We start from the raw sequence: 18929 nt of genomic DNA, 5'->3' as shown, positions 1-18929 counted from the left end.
GGGACCTTGCACCTATTTCCACGGGGTGTTGTCCCCAGGCAACGTGCTGAGACCTGCACCCAACAAGGGACAGACATTGAATGGTGACAAAGCCTCGGCCAGGCTTTGCGGCTGGATCGAACAGGCTTAGCATTCACAATTAAAAATCCCAGAGCAAATAAAGGAGGGTGTTGTTAACCGCTGCCCTTCCTCATGTATAGCTGCAGTATCCAACTAATGCTTGTTACAGGCTCTTATCTGGAGGCGCATCAAGGAAATGTTTGAAGGAGGTAGTCCCAATGGTACCTGGGTGGAAAAGCACCTGGAGACCTGGTGGTGGAGGGTAAAACCGAGGTGCTGGCCAGGGCACCCCATCAAGTGAAACACCGTGACTCAGGCTGCAGCTTCCCCACCGTGAGGAGTGCAGAAAACGTCCGGGCTGCCTCTTGCAGTCACTGCCCTCGGGATGAGAAATGCGGAAAAATCAGTAAATAAAAACTTTTCTCGCTAACTGTGAGAGGCTTTATCTATATAAAATCATGTGAGCAAATATCTCCCGGGAGGCTGATGGTTGGGCATCTCATCATCTGGCAATCTTCCTCCTGCACTGTGTTCGGTCTGTGTGTGCCTGGGGCGCTGCCCTGGCTGAGATGCCAGGGCCGAAGGGAGGTGAGTCCGGTCCCAGCGCATGTGCAGTGGGGGCATCGCCCTCGTCTCTGCCTCCTCTTTGTCTCACACACTGCTATAGAACCTTTAGGTCCTTGGGGCGAGGTTGGCTCCGGGGTGTCCTGCTGTCATCATTGTGTGGCATACAGCTCCGAGCACTGCGGGACTGCTACTAATTAATTCAAGCTAATTGGCTCCAGCAGCCACGCCGGCTTGCTGGTGAGGAGGAACATCCCCTTGGGACACCAGGAAAGAGGCAGGACACCGTCTGCGGCGGTGCTCACTCGACACACGGACGTTTCCACCTCCGTTGGGTTCTGCAGTGAAGTTATTGCTCGCAGGTGAGGCCAGAACCGAAGCCTTTGCAGCAGCTCCCGGCCAGCCTGGAGGTTTCTATGTCACCTTCATGGGGCTGATCTTCAGCATGGGCCCAGCGCTGCACCGCCTGATCTTTGTGCCCACTGGAGCACAAAGTCTGGGGCAGCCTGACGTTACGAGAGCGTAATCTCAAAGCCAGTGCTCAAACATGGCACTTTGTACCCAGTTTCCGTGTGTTCAGCATTTGTCACCAGGCTGTGTGTCGTACCAGTGCTGTGGTGACATGACCTTCCCTTTGCTTTTCCCCATTGCCTTACTGGGAATGCATCCCCTGCTGGGGGAGCCTTGGGCAGCCCTGGAGCTCATGGCGGTGTCACACAGGCGTGTGGAGCTGAGCTCGGCCCCGGAACCATCCGGGCTTGCTCCTGCCCCTGTTTGCTCGCTCATGCTCCATTCGCACAGAGGTCTCAGTGTGCGACAGGCTGAGTCTGCATCATTCTCAGTGACTTTCTCTATTTGGCCAGGCTGCAATTATCTCTGTGAGGCTGCTGGTATTGCCCGTCCCTCGGCCACTAAGAGCTGTAACGAGACAGCTGTGGCTCTCCAGGACCCGCAGCTCACAGCATCGTCTGTGACCAATGAAGAATGGAGCAAATAAACCCTGGGTACAAACCCCACTCCTGGTTTCCACCCAAGCCACCTTCCCCAGACTCATTTGCACAGGCTCCTCACATCAGACCCATGCTCCTGCCCATCATTAATCCACCCCAGAGCATTTTACATGTAATGTTGCTCCTGAAGCGTGGCTATCACCGACAGGTCTGGCTGCCCTGCCAAGACCTCGGCGCTCCCCACGGCTAGCGAAGCATCCCTGTGTGTGCCGAGCTGCAGGTACCTTTCCCCTGGGGGTCCGTCTGGGTGGGCGATGCTGCAGGGAACAGCAGACCCTTCCCTTTGGCCTTTTGGGATGCTCTTCACCAGGTGAATGATGCAGTGGAGCTTCCCGGCAGGTCAGGATGCTCTCCCAAGTGCGAGTTTCCATTTTGGCTTTGCTGGCGCCGCGAGTCAGTTAAATCCCAGCTCCCTAAAGGGGACCTCGATGTTGAATGTGTACCAGAAGACCCAGAAGACGAGGCTGAAGGCGAGCACCAGCGACCCCATGTAGATTAAGAAGTCCCAGTAGCTTAGAGGAGCAAAAATCCCCAGCAGGAGGAGGATCAGGCCGACCACGTCGCACAGCAGGGCCAGCAGCAGGATGGCAGCGCAGTGCCCGGCCAGCCCGCGGAGGGCCATGGTGCAGCCCCCAGCGCCGGCAGCATCCCGCAGTCCCTCCCCGCAGCCCGGCACTGCCAGGAGGAAGTACAAATGTCACAACACACCTTGCAGAACAATCGGGAGGGAGCGCACGACACGGCTTTAACTGTTTCGTGGCCCTGCCGTCGCTGCTTTCGCTTCTCCCAGAGCAGATCTCAGCGCTTCCCTCGCTTTTTGGGGAAACTGAAGCAGCGGGGCTTTGTCCGGAGCGTCAGAAATACACCTCCCTTGCAACACCTCCAGAAAGCAGGTCTTGCTGGAAAGCCAGAAATCAAGCAACCTGTGTCATCGCCCATCGTGACGTGTCGCTGCATCAGGCAGGACTTCCCAGAGCTCCTGGCTTGTCTCGGAGCAGCTGGTGTGCTTGGTGCGATCCCGGACTGATGCTCCCTGCTCCCCCTTTGCCGTGTAACACTGGGCGCATCCTTCTCCCCTGTCCATGCCGGCTTGGTAAGCAGGGAGAGGCTGGGGGTGGCGCAGGCTCCTGGGAGCCCTTGGCTCTGGGAAGAAAAGCCCAGGACATGACCACTGCGGGAGGCAGCCGCCCGCCCATCTCTCGGCCACCCTGAGGCTGCAAGACTGGCGTCAGGGACAGGCTGATGGCCGGAGGGATGGGGACACCACCTGCCTGGCCCCAGCGCTGTGCAAACCAGAGCATGAGCTGCTCTGCCTGCTCCGGGAGGTATTTTATTTATTTATTTATCTATTTTTTCCTCCTCATCTCAGAACAATGAGGGCTTTTGAATATGCAAATAAATAACTCCTCTCTTCTTTGTGCATTTTCCCCCTCCAGGGCCTGGGGGAGAATCTGCTCCTTGCCAGCCCTGGATCAGTCACCCAAGGGCTGGCAGGAGGTGCTGGGGCACAGCTGCTTTCAGGACCTGAGCACCCCGTTTTCAGGAACCAGATACATTTCCTGTGGTCTTCTAGTGGGCTACTGTGATAATGGAGATGGACAGGGGATGGAAGAGAGGTTTTGCAGCCAGGTTCAGCTGCATTTTGATGAACCTGCTGGAAGTTTAGCACTGGCCCTAGTCACAGTTTTTCAGTGAGAGCCCTGTCACTCTCTTCACCCTCTGGAGGGAGGGACCTGCTCATTGTCCTCCCTTCTCTCCCACAGATGTATCCATGTATCCAGTTCCAATTTCTATTTTTTTTTTAACTTTTCTCCCCCCCCCCCCCCCCCCAAGTCTTTACCTTTTTTTTTTGCCGAATTTCAGAGAGCTCTCCCATTAAACAGATGGTTTCATGCCTTGAGACTTTTCTGTCCCTTCTAGCCTGCCTTTCTCCAGCCTCCCAACAGACATCAGCCACAGGGGACAGGGCATCACCCCAGGAGTCCCCTCAGACCAGCGACGTCCTCAAGAGCAAGCAGCTCAGTGAAGACGGATCTGATGCAAGGAGCTCGCATCAGCCCTGGCCTGTCCAGCCCTGCGCTACAGAAGGCTGGTGCCACCTTGATCTCATCAGGTCAGACCAAGAAGTCTTCTCCTCTTTCATGCCTTGGGTATGAAAAAAAAGTCCCAAGAAAACTCGTGGAGGTCATTGCAAGCCTGAAACAGGAACTGCTGACCCCACTCCAAGAGTGGAATGCCTCTGGCGCCTCCGATCCCTCCGGAGGAGATGCTGCGTGGTAGAGTGGCCTGTCCCATGCCTCCAGAGTTCCCCCAGGTTTGCTCTGAGGCCTGGGCAGCATTTACCACTCAGTCAAGGCTTCCTTCAGGCCCTAAAGCCGCAGGTGGCGGCCTGGTTTCAGCCCTCGGAAGAGGAGAAGGAGGAGGTGGGCTCAGAGCTGGCCGGGGCTCACGCACCCAAATGTCTCAGCGTGGGGAGGTGCGGGGGGGGATGGAGGCTGCTGATGGGAGATTTCAGCAGTGCCAGCTCTCCCCTCTCTGTTTTCCTCCTGGCTGTGATAAGCCAAACATTGCACAGCACGTTGGGGGATACCAAAGGTCCAGCTTGGATTTGCTCTGCGGGAGGAAGGGTTTTTATCTGGGTGCATTTCAGTGGTGCTGAACTATGCCAAGCAGTGTGTGACAGCAGCGATTTGCCCATGATAGCACTCAAGGAAACGCGACACACTAAATAAAGTCACTCCCCTGGGCTGGGAAGGAGCCCAAAGGTTTCCAGAAGTTCATTCACCTCCAATTAACAGCTCAGAAAACTGCACCAGCTGCATTTTGTTCCCAAGGCATTAAATAAAAAAATAAAAAACAGACAGCGCTGCCTACCTCTTCTGCCTTTTTCTAGCCCAGTTCTGCTGTAGCTGGAAAGATGATGTTGGAGGAAAACGCTTGCTCCCGGAGCTGGCCCAAAACAGGTTTGCAGAAGTATGCGGCAGGAGCGAACCAGTTCTCCAAAGGGAGCAGTGAGCACAGCTTCCCCCGGTTACACACTGGTCGGGCGCAGCGGGAATTTGAGCAGGTGAATGGAAGTGCTCTGACAAAATCTTTGCCTAACAGGTGTCAGTCAATATTTGTTTAACTACAGCACGGGGACACAAATCCTTAAAAATGGGCACGGAGGGGCTGCTTTCCTCCAGGCCAGCCCCCGTGACAGATTCAGCAGGCGAGAGCTGGCTCAGACCTGGACGCTCAGACCCGGACGCTCAGACCCGGTTGAAGGGACAGCTCGCCGACTGCTCCTCCGGGACCCAACGCAAGCAGAGATGGAATTAACTTCGCTGCCTTATCCCAAACCCAAGCACTGTGCAAACCTTGGTGTCAGCAATGGGCGCAGCAGCCAAAGGTGGGACTCTCGGGGGCTGTCCGGGCATGGGCGCAGACCAGACCCAGCGTTCTACACCCTCAAGCCCTACGGGGGAAAATCCACAGAAGAACCAGAAAGGGTCTGGGGCCCCCTCCCACCAAGTATGGGGGCAATCAAGCTCCCACCTCCCACCTGTGCTGTGAGCACCAGGCAAAGCCAGGGAAGGCTGGCGGCACCGGCACAGGGAGGGGCTGCAGCTCTTCCCAGCGTGGAGTTAAACTGGGAGCCTTCAGGGCCCATCTCTGCTCCAGTGCCTCGGTCCCTCAAGCCAGGATGCCTCCGAGTCTTCGCACATCCGAGCAAGGTAGGGAACCTGCAAACTCAGCCCCGTCTGACCATCCTGTGAGCACGGCTGAGTTGATTGTAGATTGCAGCCCTCCTGTCCATCCCACCCTTTAAATCCCCAGCTCAGTGCTGTCAGCATGCAAGACCTAAGCCTGCACGTCCCTGCACATCCCCATCTCCCTCCCTGTTTTATGCCTTTGCCAGGGACAGCCTTGGGGGCCTGACCATCACCGTTTCTGCCTGCACCCGGCAGGGACTTTCTGAGCTGGTCTCAGCTCTGCAAACAGTTTGCCCTTCCCACACCTGTGCTCAGCTTTACACTTATTCAGGACAAAGGAAATGAAAGCACTTTCTAATAAAACAATTCTTTCCACCCAGAGAAGACAGGCAGCAGGGTGGGCAGGAGCCAAACCCGGCTGAGACCTCCAAGGGCTTTGCCCAGAACCAGCACCATGGGCTAATCCTGTGCAGGATTAAGAAGGGCAGAGGAGGGGAAAGCTTGGGCATGAGCCAGGCCATCTCCGTGGCAGGGAGGGCAGAGCTGTGTCCCAGCCGATGCTGAAGAGCTGCACCACGGCCCCTGCAGCACCCACGCTGCCATCCCATAGCCCTGACCCGCACTGACCCAGGGTCTCCCCAAGCAGCACTTCCTGGTTTCTTCAGGAAACACTTTGATATTGACACCCCCACCCCCAGCAGCTTCCATCCTTTGTCACAGGTAGGTCCCTGGAGGATGACACCACATCTGCCAGCTGTAGAAATGCCCCAAGGATTTGGCTTTAACCCATACAGAGCCCACAGAGATCGGCATCACCAGGGCATCGCCACCTGGCCCCCGGGACGAGGCATGGGCAGAGGAGCCGAATTGCTCGGTCTCTGCTGCCCTGCTCCGCCAGGACCTCCCCAGGCAAGGTGCCTTCGTGTGGCGTGGACCGGCATGGCTCGGACCGGCATGGCCCCAACTGGCACAGGCACCTTATGGAGTGGCACGGCACGGCACTGCATTGACCGACAAGAACCAGCAGGGCATCGCACGGCACAGCACAGGCACGGACTTGACTTGGCACAGACCAGCCCCAGCCCCAGACCCCAGCCCTCAGCCCCAGCACACGAGCTGGGGGGGCACTTCCAGGCCCTGCTCGTCGGTGCCTGGAGCCCCTGGCCTGGCGGCGGGGTGGCTGCCCTGTGGTGCTGGCTGCAACCTGCTACCCCGGCTGAGTTGAAGAAATTAAAAAAAAAAAAAAAGGAAAAAAGAAAAAACAGCACTGCTTCCGTTGCTGCAACACGCAGAGCCTCTGGGTAACTCACAGCCCGATGTGGCTGCTGGGCTTGAAAACCCTCGGTCATGGCTGCACCAGGCCGATGACCGGATTTATTGCCTCCGCCTGCGTCAGCCTCCGCCTGCGTCAGCCTCTGTTGGCATCAGCTTCCCCCCACCTCAGCCTCCCCTCGCCTCCCTCCGCAGGCCGAAGGGGCGCAGCCAGGCCGGGCTGGCTCGCATCCACCTCTCGCAGCACGTGAGTCCGAGCTGGTGCGACAGCTGCCGTGCTCCAAGTGCCAAGATTTGGGATTTTTTGCCAGGGGGAGTTTTCTGGGAGGTTGGAGCTCGCCCAGCAGGATGCTGCCTGCACCCTGGGCTGTGAGGAAGCAGTAGGAACACCTCGGGGTGCCCATGGAGGCCGGTAGCACATTGAGGCATCAGCCGGCCCGGCTGGGTAGGGGCTGAGGGCTTGAAGGTGCAGGAGAACCATTTCCTCCTTGACCCGCTCGGCAGACACGATAAATTTTGCTGTGGATTTCCTGTTCATTTTATAGAACAGGGGAAGCAGATTGCATCAAATCTAGCTATAGTGAGAGATGGGCATAATTGCATTTGTGGCTAACCTGATATTTCCTTTAAAACATGGTGGGGCTTTTTGGTCTGATCCAAAGCATCCCGGCAGGATTCAAACAGGCTTCAGCGGGGGTGGAGAGTAGTGGGGAGCAGTGAGACCCACTTTGTGGGAGCATGGGAACGACCCAAAGGAGCAAACTGCCCTGTGGTCAGATCCAGGGTCCTTCCAGCCTGGTGCTGTCTCCAGCAGTGTCAGGAGATGTTATTTGGAGATGGCCATGATGCTAGAGGGCACATCCCTTTGTATTTACTGTCTTGTGGGATCTGCTGTCCATAACCCTGCTTTGAACCCGCAGACACCTCCTGGTTCCGCAGCCTCCCATGCATGGCAGCGGGACATGGAAGTTCTCTGGTCCCGCAGCACAGAGGCAGGATTTCACTTTGTGGAAGCCCTGTGGGGTTTGGCTGGGCCACAGCAGGGTGACACAGCATTGTGTGTCAGCTCCTAACAAAACCCTTGAGAGCAGCCTCCAACCTTGCCCGCACCTCCTTCTCCTGAAGTCGCTCCCACCCAGCCTCTCTCAGCTGAAGATGACCGTGCATTTCCCAGGGCTGGGAGCAGTCTGCATTGTGTGCACAAACACAAAATCCACCCAGCCTCCCAGGAGCAATAAGGCATTTATACTTCATGCAGCAAAGAGGAGAGCTGGACTTCCGTCTGCATCTTGAGCTTCGAGTTGTTAATTTAGCTCTCCCTTCAATTAATGTTTTGTCCCTTTACCCCAGTGACCCCCTACAGATCTGGATAGCAACTGCTAGGACACACAGGACGAATGCCCCCTCCTCAGGAGCTTTGCTGATCCCCGGGCTGTTGCCTCCATCCTCACCTGGGCAGGCTCCATCCTCTTGCTGGCTCCTTCCCGTGCCACCCACACTCCCCCCTCACACCTCACGAGAGGTGTCCGCAAAGCAAACCCATAGACCTGAGACCCTCACCCAGGGCACGTGGCCAGCACCGAGCAAACCTGCAGCTCCAGTCCCCTCATCCTCCCCCTTCTGTCCCAGCCTGGTGGCCCCCCAAGGCCACAGCATCCCCCATCACACAGCTGATACCGCAGCCTTTCCTCCGCAGCGTCAGCTATGAAACACCACACGTGAGACCACAGCAGCAAGGTGAAAGTCCCTTGGGATATTTTGCTTTAATTAAATTGAATATTCACGTTATAAATGGCCGGCTTGGAATCCCATTACATTTGTGATCTCAGTGACTTCTTATCCTATTAACACTTCACTGACTTACTCCTTGGTTGTGAGACATGGAGGACAGGACCCCCTGCTCCATCTTCCTGCGCTGTTTGGTGTTTCGAGTCCTCCTTTCACATCCCTGCGGGCAGCGAGCCTGGCCAAGCAGCCTCTGGCTGCCCAGCAGACCTGTTTGCAGCTGAGGCCATCCCAGGTGCCTCCTCCAGCCTGGGCAGCGCCCAGCACCAGACCTGCAGGCTGGAGCCAGATGGGGAATGGGGATGTCCCTCGGGTTGCTCTGTGATTTCTTCCTTGCAAGCCCTGCCATTTGTCTCCTTTTCCAACTGCTGCTAATCCTCAAGCAGTAGCTTGAGATGAGCTGCTTCTGCCCACTGCAGCTGAATCAATAGAGATTTCAGCCTCGTGCCAAGCCAGGGCTGAAAAAAATAGCAGCACACCGCTCAGTGGGATGAATGGCTGAAGAATGAACAGAGGTTTGCTGGGTCCAGTGCCAGACCACGCACCTCCAACACCCCATTCACAACCTGGCACCAGCCAGCCGGGGATGGACACGTCTGCACTGCCCAGGAAATGCAGCCTGGGGCGAAAGGACATGTATTCCTCAAGTACCCGTCACCCAGCTGTGCCAGCAGCCAGCTGCCTCCACACTGTCCCTTCGCAGGCCTTGGGGCTCCCCAGGCACTGGCCCACCTGGATCACATCCTGGAGGGAGCCCAACCTCTCAGCTCAATCAGGTCACTTGAATGCTTTGGGCCCTGCGTGCCCCAGGCTATATCTGCAGGCAGAAATGCTGAAGTGGCACTGTTTTAAGGGAGTTCAGCCAGAGGTGGCCAGGAGGTTAAATAATTCTGCATGGGGAGTCAGATCTGGGCCCTGAGCACAGTCCCCACAGCTCCAGCTTCATGGTCCCTGACTGCACCAACCACATCTCCCTTTTATCTGACCGTCTGGGCTCCTGACGGCCTACAGCAGCAGGATCTGTTATCCTCCCCCCTTTTGCTGGGTGTCTTGATGTTATCCAGAGCTCCCAGCATCTCTGGCTATCGCCTCTGCCCCGCTGCAACTCTGCTGGATGCAACATCTGAGATGATGGAAAGTTGTTCAGGCTGCCTTGATACCCACCATCCTAATTCATTGCAAAATATTGTAGAGTTTGCTGTACCTCTTTTCCACACTGTCCTCCTCAAACTTCATTGCCAGGAATCTCCCACTGCTTTAACGGGCCTGATCCATGGGAGAGGGTGGGAACACTCTGTGGAGGCGGATCGTGGCACCAGCTGAACTTTGCTCCCCAGATTAGAGGACTTGGAGGGATTGTGACAGCCCATGGCTTCAGCATGTCGCACATCCTGAAAGTCCAAACTGATCTGAAGAAGCGGGCAAAACAGGAGGAGCAGAGTATGTTCGCTCTATCAGTGCTAAACAGTGGTCTGGAGCAAACTCTGTCTTGGCTCTAAGCTGCTGGGAGGTGGAGACAAACCTGGAGAAGGGTCTCTGTTTGCATGCCCCATTCATGGGACTCTTCTCTAGCATTCTCTGGGAGCTGTTGGTGGAAGTGTGGCACAGAGTTAGAGAAACCTACGGGTTTACACAAGCTTCTTCTCATTAGCAGTTATTGGAGATTATCAGACCCTGGCTATCTGTCAAATACATTGCAAATTCTCTCAGAGCACCCCTGCTGGCTTTTCTGCCTCCCATGGCATTGGAAGAGCAACCTGGTTGCCTCAGCTTTACGGTGGAGATGCAGACTGCAAAGAGGACCTCGGTGGGGTCTCCTCTGCTGTGTTTCTCTTCTGCTTCTGGTCAGCACCAAGCCATGTCCTGCCCACCCCTGGGGGTGCTGAGTCCTCACCCCACCACGGGAGTCAGGGCACCCGAGCCTTAGCTTGCTGAGCTGGGGGCCTGGCCAGAGGTGCAGACCTGATGGGGGCTGCTGCGGGATCCAGGATGGATCAGCTCTTTGGAAAAAGCAGATTCCTGTCCAGAGTTAGGAGCTGGTTGATGTTGTAGACCCATTTATGTCAACCCAGGTTTTGCTGTCCAGAAAGAGACCAGTTCTTCAGACTGAGAATTAGCACTTCAAACTTCTCTTTTAAGGCCTGCTGAAAATATGAAATTAAAGCAAAAACCATGCAGAAAGGATCGTTGCTTTCCTTGGTGAATTGCCTCAGAGCACACATTTATTAAGGCAGAAATACAAAGTGGTGGAGACAAAGAACTTGCTTGCTTGCTTGTAGTCCAGTTCTGGGCTCATGGAAGGGCCAAGGCTCAGTTTTTGGGTGGCTCTGGCAGAGAACATCAGCGCGACTGGAGAGAAGCTGCAAAACAACTTAGGCCCTGCAGGCCTGGGGGAACAGCCTTGCTTAAACACCTTCTGCCAAGGGGAGCTAAAAAATTCTGCTTGTGGTGTTGCTCCTCACCTTGACCCTGTAGAGGAATAAATACTTGTGAACACCACACCCCGAGCCAGAAGTGAGCTCTAGTTACAGCCGTGTCTTGGCCAGCTGTCATAATAGAGCCACAGGTGGGAACTGCAGGCCATGGACATCACATCTGCTCTGCTCTGGTGACGTGCATTGTCCATTCTGGTGGCCTCCTCTGATACAAAGCGGTGTGGCAGCGCGTTGTCCCGCTGTCCCTCTCCTTGGCTCTGGGTGGGCGGCCATGGGCCCGCCATTGTGTAGGTGCGGAGTGCCGACTGCAGGCAGCAGCGCTCACACCAGGCTTCGCTCCCGCGGCGGGGCCGGCTGGTTCCTCTCAACCCAGGTGCCCTGCCGGAGCAGCTGGGCACCGGCCATGCTCCAAGGAGCGCTGCTTTCCCCACGCATGGTGGTGCTCGGCTGCTGTGCAGGATGCAGAGCGCTCCAACCTGCCATGCCAGGCTAGGCCGCAACGTCCCGCTCTCCTCTTTTTGGGATTCCTTGGGTGAAATGCAAAGTTCGCTTACACACCGGGCACTGGTACAGTGTGTTCTGCCTGTAGGGAAGAGACTGTCTGGGGTAATTTCCTCTAGGAGGGTACAAAAGCACGTTTCTTTTGATGGCTAATCAGCGGAGGAGGGTGGAGGGGAGGGAGCCTTCCTGGGAAGGCCATGGGCTGCCCTCAGCGGTTGAAGAAGAAGGACTTGAGGCTCTGCAGAAACTGTGACTTCTGTCTCTGCTTCTGCTTCTTCCGGATGATGGGGATCCAGACTAGGCCACAAACAAGGAGCATCAGTCCCATGGACAGAAAAGCCGGGCCACACATTTTGTAAACGTTTTTGTTCTTGATTTGGATGCAAGACAGGCTGGTGATGACCGTCCCGAAGAGGAAGACGGCTGCTCCGACAGACACGACAATGACGGGCTTGTGGTATATTTCCCACTTGCTCCGGGACGCGCTGGTCCAGACAGACTCGCTCCGGGAGCTGATGCAGAGGGTGCTGGCCGTGTTGCTGGTCAGCAGCTCCTTGGACTGAGGGGACTTCTCGCTCCCATCAGGGCTCTTGGGGGGATTTTCCATGGTGACAGGGTCAGAGGAGGAGACCTGAGAGGGAAAGAAGAAAGAGCAGTGCAGGACTACTGCTGGAGGATGGACTGAGTGCTTTCCATCAAGTTGTTAATCAGTAGCATGGCCTCTGGCCAAGTCAAATGAAAGTGGAGAACACTTTGGGAGTTGCTGCAGGGGGAGGAGAGCACCACACCTATCTGAGCAGTGAAAATGAGGAATAGGCAACTGAGTCCTGCAGATAGGCTGGACTGAGGGTACCTGCAGGAGTCCTACTGCCCACCCATGGACCCCAGGACAGATTATGTCCGTTCCCCAGCTTCCAGCTCCCACAGAGACACAGTGGTGGGATGATGGTATCCCTAGAACTGTTTTCCCTCCCAGATCCCCACTTACACTTCAGCGCCTTGTGGCATGGTCATCTTGAGGAGAGGAGGCTCTGGGGAGACCTTATTGCACCTTTTCAATGTATAAAGAGGACTTACAGAAAAGACAGAGAAGGGCTTTTTACCAGGGCCTGTAGTGGCAGGACAAGGGGAAATAATTTTAAACTTGAAAGAGGGCAGATTTGGACAAGGAATAAGGAAGAAATTTTTCACCATGAAAAATGTGCTGTGGCACAGGCTGCCCAGAGAAGCTGTGGATGCCAGATCCCTGGAGGTGTTCAAATTCAGATTGGATGGGGCTTTGGGCAACCTGGTCTGGTTGGAGGTGTCCCTGAACATGCCAGGGGTTTGGAATTAGGTGATTTTTAAGGTCCCTTCCAACCAAAACCACCCTGTGATTCCATGATCTCTTCCCTTTGCAGGTGGAGAAACTGAGGCAGGGGTGCACCACATCGGGACCACGCAGCGGAGACCTGGAGGCACCTTCCTGGGGGTTGAGCTCCTGCTTTAGACCCCTGGAGTTGGCTGCTCCTCACTGCCACATCCAGCTCGGACCTGTCAGCCCTGTGCCCTCGGCACAGGAGCATTTCCTTGCTAAGTGCCCAGGAAGGGAGGCAGGGAAGCCCCCATCACACAGTACGTATTTTCCCAGCTCTGAGAGGGCTCACAGCTCGCACTGAAATGCTGCGCTTTGCGGTGGTGGGGTCAGAGATGTGGCTGCCTCAGGGGCCCTGCCTCTGCATTGTTTTTTCACCTACTCAAGGAGGAAATGCATTTTCCCAGAAACAGCATGCCTTTAGCACACAGAAACCATTATGGTAAATTGGAAATGCTGTGCATTATGTTAACCACCATTTCCTCGGGGCTCTGCAGAGGAAAACAGGGCATGAAGCTGGCTGGGGAGTTCTCGCGGCCTGCGGGACCCTGCACACTGCTGAGCAGCCCTGCAGGGATGAACCCACCAAGCTCAGCTCTTCCTGGGCACCATGCGAGCTTTGAGCCTGGCACTGATCCAGAGCAGCTCATCTAAAACCCTGCTCAGGCCCTTGTTTGGCACAGCAGGCTGGGTGTTTGCCTGCCCGTCAGACAGCTCACAAGAAGATGCACAACATGGGTGACGCCGGCCTGGGTTTGCGTCCTGCTTTGGCTGCAGCGAGGTGTAGAGGAGATGAGCACAGAGCCCGGTGCCTCCAGCTCATTTCCTGCTGCTGCTGAGCAATGCCAGGGCTTGCACCTCGTCACTGCAGCTGCACGGAGCTGCAAAGCTGCTCCAGAGGCACAGTCGTAAGGAAATCCATCCCTACTTGGGCCATGCTGGGCCCAGTGCCCACCTAGGGATACCAGTGGCTGGGTGCCAGCCAGCACCTCCCTTGTTCTTTCACCCAAGTCACCTGCCCAGGTTTCTGGTTTATTCTGATGCAATTTGTCAGTTTATCCCCCTGCCAAAACACTGGAGCACTGTTGCAGAAATGCAGCCCTGGTGGTACCAATGCATTTTGTGCTATTTCAGGTTTGCCCAACTTGGGCCAACAAACAAATAAACAAACAAGACATTCACAGTGGGCACTGTTTGCATCCCTCCCACCTGCAGCTTTCCCCCTTCTCTATTGAACCAGGAGCGGCAGGGGCACAGCAGAAGACACACACCCTGATACATCAGCTACAGTGCTCCATCAGGGGTGACCAAGCACTTGATGAGTCTGGCCACAGTAGCAAGCCCTGGTTTCCCCACTTCTCCTCCTTTTGAGCTGCTGATCCTGTCTGCAAGCTGGTGCAAAGTCTTATCATAGATGTCATTTTGATAGTTACTACCATGTTAGATACAACATGCACGAGGAGCGGCTGAGGGAGCTGGGATTGTTCAGCCTAGAGAAGAGGAGGCTCAGGGGCGACCTTATCACTCTCTATAGGTGCCTTAAAGGAGGCTGTAGTGAGGTAGGGCTTGGTTTATTCTCCCACGTGCCTGGTGACAGGACGAGGGGGAATGGGCTAAAGTGCGCCAGGGGAGGTTTAGGTTGGATATTAGGAAGAACTTCTTTACCGAAAGGGTTGTTAGGCATTGGAAAGGGCTGCCCAGGGAAGTGGTTGAGTCACCATCCCTGGAGGTCTTTAAGAGATGTTTAGATGTTGAACTTAGTGATATGGTTTAGTGGAGGACTTGTTAGTGTTAGGTCAGAGGTTGGACTACGTGATCCTGGAGGTCTCTTCCAACCTAGATGATTCTGTGATATGCTCCTCTGTCAGCTTCTGTGATGCAGCTCACTTCACACTCCTATAAGCTGAGTGTCTAAGCTGCCACAGGGTCCCAAGACAAAAATACTGAGAGCAATGGGGCACATCTTCCTGCAGTGTCCTGGGGACAAAGCAAGGCAGGTTCTGCATGGACCAAAACATGCCCAGGAGTCAGCCCAGCCCTCCGAAAACATCCCCAGCTGCAGTTCTGCAGAGACGTGCCCAGATCCTATGTAACTGTTCGGCTGGAGTGCACAGCCTGTGCACCAGCCTCCTTGCTTTTCTAATTCAAAGCTGAGCTTTGGCAAGGCTCTTCTTGACAATTTCGTCCTAGGCAGCCATGGCATTTCTTGTCTTTCTTCTAGCATCTATCGTGGAGAGGCTTTATGATCAAGGCACAGTACAATTTTAATTTGGCTTTGTAGCTGGAAATTTGCTCTCTCCCCTGGAGCGGTGCCCATGTCTCTTATCTCAGCAGCCTAATGCAGCCTGCCCTGCCCAGCTTCCAGGCACCCTGCTCCCTGCTTGCCCCTGTGCTGCTGCCCTGCCTCTGCCTCTACACTGAGCTCTGCAGAGAGCCTTCCTCTCCGCTTTGCAGAGTGTTAATGTTGGGCTCCTGCAAAAACCATCTTCTTCCTTCCTGTCTTGCATTTGCACTAGAGTGGATTTTTCCCTTTTATTTTCTGGTGTAACCATTCCTCTCACCACAATTCCCAGATGCTGATTGTTTTTCTAGCACTTCCCAGCAGAGAGTGATTTTTTGATTACACTTTTCTCCACATTTGGTCTTTTTCCTCTAATTTAGGTACTCTGCTTCATATTTCTGTTTGTGCTTTTGCATGAGGCTCTATACATTTCCCCCCCGTTAGCTAGGGAAGGATTTCACTCCCTGCAAGTAGCTGAGAATTTGTTACCAGCTCTGCATGTGTCTGCAGCTCTTGGGAGAGCTAATGTGATTTCAGCTCCTGCTCTGCCCATGCTCCATCCCTAATTCATCACAGATGTGCTCATACTTGAAGATGCAATGCTTGTACTGAGCAGCCAGGCAGCATAATGCTATCAGGTTTCCCCCACATTTTTAATAATTATTGTTGTAAGGAGAGCATCAGCAGATGACCAGTTGCTGGCTTGAAAATGCCTCCAGAGCACGTATCAGATATCATGTCTGGTGCTGTGCTGCTGCCTCTGAAGCCTTGGGAAGCTGTTGGTGGCGGAGCTAAAGAAGGACAAACCTCGTTTGATGTTTCTCCTCCTTTTGCTTTTCCAGTGCTTTGTGTGCAGATGTTCGGTGTTTGAGCAGGGGGCTCAGATGGAGCACACCTGCTGGTGGTGCTGAGGTATCCGGGTGCCAAAGCAGCGCAAGAGGTGCTTGGGCACATCCTGGACTTTGTGGGCATCTCACGGTGGTGCTGGGGAGCGAGCCTGTGACTGAGCAGGGCACCCCAGCCCTCTGTCCCCCGTTTCTCAGGCCACCCATCTGTGGAGGGGCCTCCGCACCCACCAGCGCCCAGCAGTGACAGCTCTCATCTGGGTGGCCAAAGCGAGGAGCCACATGGGGACCTGCCTGGGGACCACCGATACACTCGGGAGGAGCATGCTGGGCTCATGGGCAATCCGTCCCTCTCAAACGAGTGCCACCAGCCTCACACAGCCAGAGGCAGGAGGTGGCCTCACGAAATGCTGAGATGGATACCCAAGAGCTTTGATGAACCATCTCATTACAGGTGATTTAATTTGCCTGCTAGTCTGTGTTCTTACAGGGGCAGCAGTCAGGTCTGTCTGCAACCATGGGGACCAGAAATCCTTTAGATGCCTCGAAGTCTGAGACCAGCACAAAAGTCCCCAGGCTCTGGGGGCCCAAACAACCTGCAGATGTGGCCAGAGTTGCGCTATACCTGGTGACACAGCCCGGTCTGAAGGCCCTGCTCCTGTCCATGGGCTTGTGCCCTCCTGGCAATACAAGGGCCGGATTTACTTCTCCAAATCTTCAGCCTGGCCATCTCCTTTTTCTATGGGGAGGCAGCTGTGATTCTCTGGGAGCTTCCTACATGCTCCTCTTGTCTCCTTGCAGCACCCAGCTTCTGCCACTTCGCACAGCCGAGAACACCACAGCTTCCCCAGCTGGGACAGGAACCACCTCATCCAGGGCTTGGTGCCCACCTCCATCTGGCCTGTCCTCTTGGGCAGCCCTCTCGGCACCCCCAGGTGGAGCTGATCTCCATCCCAGGGCTAAGCGAGAGCCGGGAGCACTGGTGGTGTGGGTGAGCGTGGCGCTGCCTGGGGCTGGGGGTGATGCTGCTGTGCGCAGGGCAGTGCCGAGGGGATTTTGCAAACCAACTGCCAAATTTTGTTGGAAATCCAAGTTTCTCTGTGGATATATTTTGCCTTCCTCTTTTGTCAGGATGCCTCCCCGAAGAAGGTGTCCCACCCCACCGCTGGTGTCACCAGTACCACTGCTGGGTTTGGGTGAATGGTAGCTCTGGTCAGATGGAAATCACCCGAACACAGATGTGCTCATCCTTCTCTTGCCCATCCCTGACCCAGTGATCTGAAGTCCAGATACGGCCACACCAAAGCCATGGGCTGTCCCACCGAGAGGCTCTCCCAGACCCTCGCACTGTCCCACGGCTCTCTGGGGTTTCCCTTGCCTTGGGGAAATGGTATCAACAGGTCCTCTGCTGAGCCTAGGGGTGAGACCCAACGGGTTCGTTTGTCCTTCAGCCAGAAGAGGTCTCCTGCCTGCCTCCCCAGTGGGTGGCCAGCAAAGTCCTCACTCGTGGGTCACAAGTGGGAGGAAGCCAAGCCATAGGGGAACTGACAAAAACTGGGAAAGGTTTTTTGGGCATAGCTTTTCCTGATGCTCTGGGGTACCTCTGTCCGACTCTTCACTAAGTCCTGCTCTACCCTCAGTACAGGCCCCCCTAGATGACAGCCGTGGGTCCGTGTTTGCCAGGAGAAGGGACTAGCTGTGTTAGGGAACCCATGTGGGATGGAGGGGTGGGGGGCAAGGAGGCTGCCAGACTGATGGGCACGAGCATGCTCTTTGCAGAAACTTGGTGTTGAGCTATGCCTTGCCCAGGCCAAATTTAATTCAGAGTGGCTATCAATCAGGTCCAGAGTTAATCAGAGCAAGGTGCATATCCAGTGAGCCAGTGTGCCCAAGTTCCCCTAAAAATGAGGAAGGTGGGCACTGCGGGACCCCCATGGCCGGGGATCCTAGAGGAGCACTCAGCAGAGGGGACAGGAGGGTGTTGGGTGGGACAGGGGACCCCGGGGGGGGACCGAGCGCCCACTCACCATGCTGTGCCTCGGTGGTCCCAGCCGGTTGCACCAAGCATCCCCCGAGCGCGCAGGTGGGAACCCAGCTGCCAGGGGGCACGCAGGGAGCGGTAACGAGGGATGGATCCTGCTGGGCTGAGCCGGCTCTGCGCAGGGAGAGGAAGGAGCTGTGTCAGCACAAAGCACAGTGCTAGAGCCCCGTCCTCTCTCCTGCCATCCCCACGACCCCACTGGGGCTGGTGCTGGCCAAGTGGGCACCGTCCCTGTGGAGAGGCGAGCCCTGCTCTGAGGCCAGGGCTGGAGAAATAAGGCGAGGTGTCAGGGGACTGCACGCCGCCTACGAGCCCCGCCGCATCCTGGATGTAAACTGAGCCGGAGCCAGCGTCCATTTGCTGGTGTAGTGGAGCTGGGTTGGGCCCAGCCTCCAGCATCCCTTGGGAGCAGCTTTTCAGCATCGCCCAGGGTTTGGACGGTCCCACCAACACTCTCAGGCTCTCGATGAGTGAAGAGCATCTGCAAGCCCTGTTTCGGGACTCAGCAAGAGGATGATCCCAGCCTCACTGTGCTGCATCCCCTCGCCCTTTCCACCACCCCCAGAACCAAGCCCGTGGAAATCCGCCCTACTTACGTGGCTGCCCACCCCACCGGCGGTGGGACAGGCTGCGTCTGAAAGTCCTCCTCTCCTAACCCATGCTCACTTCCAGCTCCGCATCCCTCCGGATGTTATCTATCGGGCTCTGTTGAGTGTAATGAGCATATCCCAGCTCTGATGAGCTCACCAGCCCATCAGGATATCGTTTAACTCTTTGTTTCCCTGCCTTGGGCTCCTGCGAGGCCAACTTCTCGGCAGCTTGCCTGGCAGGGCTTGATGAAAGGCCATGGCTTGGAGGCAATCCAGCGGTGTGGCAGGAGGAGCAGGGTGGGTTGGGGGCTAGAACAAGGCTGGGGTTTGCTGACTTGGACTTTGGTCATCAGCAAGTCCCTGAAACCTCTCCAGGCTGTGATTTCTGCAATTCCCATGCAGGGGATGGTAGCCAGTGTCTGCAAAACACTTTGGGGCTCTTGTTGAGACATTTGATGGATGCAAGATATTAGCAGCTAGCTATAAATTAACATCC

The 18929-nt window shown here is 55.7% G+C and overlaps 1 protein-coding gene across 1 annotated transcript; it reads right to left on the bottom strand.

The window, feature by feature from the left end:
- Nucleotides 1-10479: 10479 nt before the first annotated feature.
- PIRT (phosphoinositide interacting regulator of transient receptor potential channels) lies at nt 10480-18717 on the bottom strand. The gene is made up of 3 exons (XM_040530767.1): nt 18440-18717; nt 17830-17957; nt 10480-11953 (listed from the first exon to the last, which is right to left on the bottom strand). The coding sequence occupies exons 2-3, from the start codon at nt 17830-17832 to the stop codon at nt 11531-11533; spliced, it is 426 nt and encodes a 141-aa protein (XP_040386701.1). The 5' UTR covers nt 17833-17957; nt 18440-18717; the 3' UTR covers nt 10480-11530.
- Between the last annotated feature and the right edge of the window lie 212 nt (nt 18718-18929).

The sequence above is a fragment of the Cygnus olor genome, chromosome 18 (genome assembly GCF_009769625.2).
Source record: "Cygnus olor isolate bCygOlo1 chromosome 18, bCygOlo1.pri.v2, whole genome shotgun sequence".
NCBI lineage: Eukaryota > Metazoa > Chordata > Aves > Anseriformes > Anatidae > Cygnus > Cygnus olor.
The sequence above is the reverse complement of the archived record's forward strand: the minus strand, read 5'-3'. Positions and strand labels throughout refer to the sequence as shown.